We start from the raw sequence: 8,359 nt of genomic DNA, 5'->3' as shown, positions 1-8,359 counted from the left end.
TAGGGTTTATTACTTTTAATCAATTCAGCTAGCTACAAAATGTCCACCACTTCACACACTGACAGGATACAGAGAGGGGTCTTTAATATTACATGCGTTGAGGACATCAATCTCACGGTTCAACCTATTGTGTCATTCAGGTCTAGGTATTTTAATTACCTTAATCTAACTACTCCACATTTTGGCGATTTGGTGTGCATAGCTCTAAGTACAGAAGCAACAAAACAAAAACAAAAAACCTTTTGTATGTATTTTTTGTTTCAGAGTATAGCTATTGTTATTCAATATTATCATTATTTTTTTTACCAATAACAAACCACACGGGGGAGAATAAACTTACAGATACAGTCTTCTTATAAAAGTAAGGTCTCTCAGAAATATGCGTCTTTGCTTTACATTGCAAATGTTTATTTTTATCTTTTTCAGAGCATCCAAAACCTATGTTACAGTACACAACCAGTCCTCATCTTTCAGCACATAATCAACATCTTCATCACTGAACTGCATAATCATTTAGAAAACAGGTCATTGTTTTATTTTGTTGCATTACAACCCCAAGTCCTCACATTGTTTTCATTCTTATCTCACTTTTTTGATCCCTTTTTGCATTTTGTACAACGAGATGGTCACAGTCGGTAAATATATCGAGACAAAAAGAGTGGCACTATTGCAAACTTGCAGGAGTATGGAACGATCAACTGTGTCCTAATACTGAGCATGCGTTTTTTGTCAATTTGCTACTGCCATGTTATCATTTTTTATATATATTTTTCAGACAGGTTTTATTTATAAGACTAAAATCTACCATTTGTCATGCAGAGAACGCACAAGTCACATCACTAGGAATGCAATGTCTAATACAGCTACGGAGAGTCTAGTTGCACATTGTCTAAACAAGAACTCAGTATGATTGCGATGAAGGAAAATGTACCAACGACTGCCTTTTGATTGTAAGTGCTCTTTGCAATATCCCGTCCATCTGCACCGTCCCTTTTTTACCATCAGTCTTCTCCCTTTTTGTCCTGACAACACCAAAATGAGGAGCATGACAGTAGCCTAAATGGATGACACAGTTTTACTAAGACGATACTGAGATACTGAAAAGGAAAAAGAATAAAAACAAACAACTTGTATAGCATTCCTATTATATACTTGTCATCCAGAGCAGTGTACTTTTATATATATATATATATATATTATATATTATATATGATATATGATATATGATATATGATAATATATGATATATATATATATATATATATTCTGATAAAGAGAATTAAAAACTTCACAGGTGAGCTAGAGAGCCATCAAGTCAGCACTATATACAACCTTTGGAAAGAATGATATACGGAGTATAAGAAATCATCTTTTTACGAGGACAATCATCTTGAAAAAGCTCGACAGACGACACACAGAACAACATTTACAATGGGGGAGGGGAGGTGATATGTGCATGTGTGCAAACCTAGAAGGTCAATACCATGATGAAAGCATGTCAGCGCCTGTAGATGTGCGGCACGGGACGCCGGGACCATCGCGCTCCGGGCGCACGGCGTTTAGCCACTGCCCAGCATCTTTGTGGCGCGCTGGTTGGCCTCGTCAATCCTGGTCTTGTTGGAATCAGCCTGGGTGGAAGGAAAAAGGGACAAAGAAGGAAGATAACAACATCAGTTTGCTTGTATTGGCAGCCAGGGGTGTCAAACTCAATTTCGTCAAAGGGGCCACACTGGGAAAAATATAAGTAGGCTACCACACAGCCACACCACTACCGTCTCACAGTTTGAATACGCAAGCTCACTGGCTGTTTGGGAATTTATGAGTCTCAAAGTCTGTAAATTGCAGTTTGAAAACAGTTTCCTGTCTTTTTGGTTTGCCGAAAATTCAGACGGGCTAAAATGTATTGTATTGTATTGTGGAAACTGATAAGTGGGCGAGATCAAAATTTGCGATGGCCGGATTTGGCCCACGGGGCCTTGAGTTTGACAGGTGTGTTTTAAGGCTCTGACACACAACCCGACGGCCGACCATCGGCAGAAAAGGTAGTTGGACTGATCAGTCGGCTCGTGCCTCGGAACACACCAAAGCGACGCAGACTTGAGCGTACATTCTGCGCGTGCACAACACGTAATACGTCTCCATAACAGCAGGCGGCGCTAATCTGAACAGAAGCTGAACGGAAGAAAATACGATGGCTAGTAATAAGAAGATACTGGCGTTGTCAGCTCCGGTTTTCTCATGCACTGATTCGTAGTCAAGGGCTAGCACTCCACCAGTCAGATTGGTCATTGAGTCCGACTGCCCACTGGTGGATTCAACAAGTCAAATCGGCCAAAATGAACGCCGATGGCTCCTTCGACTGACGACAGCACGGAACACACCGAACAGACTCGAGTCACCGACCTCGCCAGACTGTCCGACGGCCGATAAACGGGTTGGTGTGTCAGCGCCTTTAAGCTAAAGTACAGTATTCAGTACTCTGGCTTGGAAAAAAACACTGTCAGTCCATCACATGCAGTTTAAAAACCTGATTATATTCGGGTTAAGGCAATAACCCGTTTTTTTAAACACCATGTAAACACCTTACCCCAGCTAAAATCGGAGTTCTCATACCCCGGTTAACAGACCTAGATAACTCCTTTAGTAACCGGTGTATTTATGCATGCATACACCTTAACCAGGGTAACATCTGGTTACGTTATGTCTGCGCATGCTTCATAGGTTATAACTGCTCCTCCCCACTCCACTGCCGTGGTTTTTGACCCAGATATAGAAGGAAACAGTTGGAAGCAACAGCGCCAAAAACAACAGCAACAACACAGGCTTTAAACCTTTAAACCCACTGAGGACTTCGCCATAGCAAGTACCATCAAGAAGATATGAAAGGTTGTCCTTGTTCTCCCCGCGTTCCACGTTATTGTGATTTGGACAAAAGTCAACCGGAAGAAAAAGCCTTTTTTTCCGACCAGGGTAAGACTATACCCTGGTTACTGCTGTGCATGTCAACACACTGACACGTGATGCTGGGCTGTAGCTACCATTGACGACATTGAGGTCATGATAAACTATTTACACTATACAGTATACTTTTGCTAACTTCATTTAAATTTGACAACTTTTAGGCCTACAAGTTAATAAAGGGTTCATACATTCATTATATCTTTACAAGAATTGCAATCTGGCAGTGCTGAGAGAGCTTTGAAACAGCACGTATAATAAATAACTGACCAGAACAAATCAAATGTTGAAAAAGTCAAACATCTTTGTTTTTTGATGGTCAAACTATCAAAGATATTGGGTAGATGTTGGAGATACTGGGAAACACGTGAATGAAAAATCCGAGCAGTCCTGCACTCTACATTTCCTAAATTGTATGAGTGTTAAAGAGACCTGACATAAATAAATAAAAAGAAATGTTTGTGTTCTTGCTTTGACGCTATTTCCAAATTTGATTCAGCGTGATGTTGAAATCTTTCCACCCTGTCAGAAGAGGGGGTTGGCTTGCCATTCTGCACTCAACCTATTCAGCCAGTTAGTTTGTATGTATATATTTGTTTCCGTGTTTATTGTTTATTTCATAGTGTTTAATATGTTTGTTTGTTTATGTATGCACCATTCACCGAGGCAAATTCCACACAAGGGTTACTTATTGTGGCAATAAACCCCTTCCTGACTTCTGATTTTATACCTGTCCTTTTCTATTTCTGTTTTTCTATTTTCTATTCTATTTTTCTAACTGCTCTTTAATTTTTTGTGTAAAGCACTTTGAATTGCCTTGTTGCTGAAATGTGCTAAACAAATAAAGCTGCCTTGCCTTAAATAAAGCTACAGTATAATGTACAAAAAATGAATATAACCCTATAATAAATTGAGCGTCCAGCGTCAGTTCTGGCAGGCCAAGTAGTCAAGACGCCGCTAACCGGTATTAGCCAACAAACGGTCACATCAGCTGATCTGCATCAGATCGGTTGCTTCAGCTGGTCAACTCCCCTCGCTCCTAAATGGTTACACCCAAACAGGGCGCCCTACATAAAGCTGCTTTAGTTTGTTCCTAACTGCTTGCTGCTCGCATCTATGCAACCCACCTCCTCCCCAGCTCCACCTTGTCGTGTGTAACGTGGCATAGGCTTCTATGTCATCGTTGCCGCTCCGTTCATATGGGGGAATAGTTTAGCTCCCCCAGTCTTAAACTGTGTGAACGTCCCCTAATGCTGCTGCTGTCTGACTCTCTGCTTTTTCATGGTGCTCATTAAAGGTCAGGGGACTCCTCTGAACAGAGCCACACCGTCAAATTTAATTCGTAATTTATTCAATAAAATTTCCTAAAGCATTTTTATTGTTTGCGTTGTTCTTGACTTTAATGGACCTGACAGAAATAAGATAAAATGCTGTTTAAAAATCTAGATCTTCCCGTGTGCCGTACCTTCTCCATGACCCTGTCGATCTGGCGGTTCTGGGTGTCGATCTCGTTGCCCATGTCCAGGGCCATGTGGCGCAGGTTACCGATGATGCCGCCCACCTGCTCCAGATTCTCGTCCATCTCATTTTCCCGGGCATCATCTGTTACTCTAAACACACACACAAGGGCAGATTTTAATACGGTGATGTCTGCATAAACACCAGGCCACCCCCAGCACATATTGCCCTATTGGCCAGGTTCAGGAAGGCGCTGGCTGTGCCTTAAATCCATATTTCACCTCTGACCCTTTACTTGTCTGAACTCAGACCAGGCATCTGGACACTAGGGAGGATCCTGTGCACAGCAGTGTATTTTGTATTTCACTGCTGCATTCCATACTTTTTGTTTTGATTAATTAACGCTCAAATTACATATATCTATTTTTAATGACGTCTATCTTAATTTGCAATTTAAAATGACCAATTAAGATTAACATTTGTTACAAAATTTGGAACGGGATACACAGCATGCAGCACATTTTGATACTACAGAGTATTAAATATAATATCGCCTGATTTCCAGCACTGGTCCAATTCAATTTACAGAGCAATATAACCTCCAAACACCATTGTGTTCACTGGAAGAAATATAGATTGAGAAAAAAAATTTAAAAAATATATATATATATACACAGTATATTTACACATTACAGAAATTCAATATGGGTATGTGTCTGAAATAGACTATACTGTATGACACTAACTTCTATTACTAGCAGTGGTGTGTGCAAATAAAACTATGATCTCAAATTCAATTTAGACAACAAATTCACAAAACATCAATTATATGTATATTTTTAAGTTTGCTTAATTTCCCTAAAAAGAGCTAGACTTTAGGGTTAGATGTTTAAATGATATAGAACACGGGTCTTCAGCGTTTTTTAAGCCAAGGATCCCTTAACTGAAAGAGAGACGGATCAGGGACCCCCTACTACATGTATTGTATAAAATGAAGTGGCATTTTAAACTGTGCCTACAATAATTGCTAAGACAGCCTAAATACTTTATGCATACCTTTTTTGCATAGAATAGTAAGCTATTAAAATAATAATTGTCTGCATGATTTTATAAATCATGTTTTAATGTTAAACATACATGTGGCACAGTGAAGCTTTAGGGATAACTGTATCTGTGGTTGGCCTTAGTGACTACCTTACCTATCGGCCAGTAAGCAGTGAGGATTTATATTTGCTGATAATATGTTGGATTCATGTTAAGACTTAACAATAATTTGGAGGCCCCCCTGTATCGACTCTGAGGACCCCCTAGGGGACCCGGACACCCTGTTGACGATCCCTGACATCGAACAGTGGTTCTAAAACTGTGGTACGCGAGCTCCATCTAGTGGCACGTGGATGGAATCTCTGATATATTTAAAAAAAAATAATGAAATAAATAAATAAAAAAACATAATACTATGCAAATACTACAAATAAGTGTTTGTTTAAGTGTAATATTTTTTTTCGATATCAGCTTGCTACATCGCTACGTTCATGAACAGAGTGCGCACACATCCATAATTAGTTAAGAGATGTAACAAGATAGTAAGTAGAGGTATATAATGAATGGTTCAAAAACACTGCAATCGTGGGTCCAAACTTTAAGTATAAGGAATGGAGGTGTGGATGAGGTGAAATGTGGACAAGCACAAGTGCTAGTTGCTTCTTAAGCAGCGGCGGTGAAGTCTCCACAGCACCTGCAGCAGCTTGTCCGAGTTCCGAGGTAAATGGAACGCACTATATTTCTTAGCTGTAGTTTGCAGGGAGTGTTTTACTGGAAATTGGTTTAAAGGTGTATTCCCAACTTGGGTGACTTGCAAGGTTTAAACAAGAGTCTCCAGCCATGCTAGCAGCACTGTAAGGCACAGCAGTGCGTTGAGCTAAATGCTACCGTCAGCATGCTAACATGTAGATGTGAAGACGGTATGATGTTCTCCATCTTATTAGCGTGCTAGCCAGCTAAGATAAAGCACAAAAAGCCTGAGTCTGATGAAACACAGACCGACATTTGCCATCCATTAAAGGTGCTCTAAGTGATGTTGGGTGACGGCACTTCTTGTTGACGTTCAAAGTATTTTCAAACAAAACGAGGCTAGCTCCCCCTCTCCTCCTCATCCCGTTCCCTCCCCCTCCCTTCCGTGCTTCGGCGCACTAACCCCCCAACCCCACCCCCAAATCCTTCTTGTCAGTTATTGGCTGGAACGCTGGAAGACTGTTTGTTATGTTTCGTGGTGCAGGTTGGCACAGTTTGTTTTTGTTGGTGTTTGTGGAGCCTGGGCTGTCTACAGAGTGTGTTCAGGGGACAGGCAGCTAGCGGATAGTGAGGAGATGTTTGCTGTATGCGACAAAAAATGTTGTAGCCTAAAAAACGCGTGACATCGCTTAGAGCACCTTTAAGCCACGAGCATGGCTCAAAAGAGAATAGCCTGACTTTTTTGTCCTCTAGTTTGGGTCAGGTTTGGAAGATGCTAAATTCTCAAACTCCCAGAATGTAATCTCCAAGTGTAGTAATCACCCACATCTTTTAAAGATGTGGGTGATTAGGCTACTCTACAATTTCAATTAATAACGCAGGTTTTCTGGATAAAAAATCATATTGTCCAGTCCCAAACTGAGATAAGCCAAATAACATTATTAGGGGTTATTTAGTATTCTATTCTCTCAGACTTTAGGAAGCCCCTCTAGAGCCACAGAAAACATTAAACTGATATACATCATAGATAATCTGATGTATAAAATTGGTGGCCTACCACTGATAACCAATTCAAACAATTTAAATGGGTTCAGTTGGCAGTTAAAACTCAAACTGATTAAGTTTTTTTTTTTTTTTAACACTAAACCAAAAAATCTCCACATTTCAGAAAATACACATATTTGCTTCTTTGCAAAGTGTTAAATCAGAAGTTTGATACCACTCTCATGTCTGTCTGGTCAATATGTAGCTGGAGCCAGGAGAGCAATCTTAGCTTGAATAAAAGACTGGAAACAACAGGAAACTGCTAGCACCTCTAACGCTCACTAATTAACAGTTTCTATCTTGTTTGTTTAATCTGTGTAAAAACCACAAGTTGTGGGTTTACAGGGTGTTATGTGTTGGACATTTTCTTGGCAGGGAGCAGCAACTGTTGTTTTTCACACTTTAGTTTTTGTACGGATTAAACAGACAGGTTACGTTGTAACTTTGTAATGAGGACCAAAAAAAATCTTTATGGTAAGTGGATTGTTTCCTCCTGATTCAAGTTTTGTGGAAACTTTCCTTTTAGCTGAAAAAAAATACAAAACATGAATTCACAGAGAACATCTGTCTTTTCGGAGCTTTATTGCCATAAGCAGCTTACACATTTGCAAATGCTGATCCCGCGGGCTTGTCAGGCTGGAAAGAGATGAACGTTTAGATGAAGGTGCTTAGTCTATACATATTTTCACCCTTGGCAGGTGTCCTTAACCACACAGTGTCTCTTTCTGTCACAGTCTCTTTCTGTCTCTGTCTCCTGAGAATCAACCAGAATGAATTCAACAACTTGGCCTTTGATAACATTGGCTGGGAAGCTGAAGGCTGAAAAAGGTTTTACGCAGTATAGGCCTAATATAAGACAGTATACCATAATCATAGGTGAATAAGGTTAGAAACTGCCAATACACAAGTCTTTATGCTAAGCTAAGCTAATGGTTTCCTGGCTGTAGCTTCACATCTACCATACAGACATGAGAGTGGTATCAATCTTTGCAAGAAAGCCAATAAGCATATTTTCCCATCTTTCTACTTTGTGTGGGTCCCTTCCTGGTTCTCTTAAAACCCAAAATGTCTGCACCACCTCCACATGGGCACTCATATTCCTCTGATATGCATACCTACACCTCTTTCTTCATCCTCATACTTGGATCTCCATCTTAAACCTCAA

At 40.1% G+C, this 8,359-nt stretch overlaps 1 protein-coding gene across 2 annotated transcripts in view; it reads right to left on the bottom strand.

Moving 5' to 3' along the window:
• Window positions 1-8,359, bottom strand: part of snap25a (synaptosome associated protein 25a) — a 54,461-nt gene continuing 46,102 nt past the window's right edge. For both annotated transcript variants that reach the window (XM_036005688.1, XM_031295464.2), the window contains exons 7-8: window positions 4,424-4,568; window positions 1-1,628 (exon numbers count right to left, since the gene is read on the bottom strand). In XM_036005688.1, coding sequence (XP_035861581.1) covers window positions 1,560-1,628; window positions 4,424-4,568 — 214 coding nt within the window. In that variant the 3' untranslated portion in view covers window positions 1-1,559. The remainder of the gene's footprint in view (window positions 1,629-4,423; window positions 4,569-8,359) is intronic.

The sequence above is a fragment of the Sander lucioperca genome, chromosome 9, assembly GCF_008315115.2.
Source record: "Sander lucioperca isolate FBNREF2018 chromosome 9, SLUC_FBN_1.2, whole genome shotgun sequence".
NCBI classification, from domain to species: domain Eukaryota; kingdom Metazoa; phylum Chordata; class Actinopteri; order Perciformes; family Percidae; genus Sander; species Sander lucioperca.
Note: the sequence above shows the minus strand (reverse complement) of the source record. Positions and strands in the feature narration are given on the sequence as shown.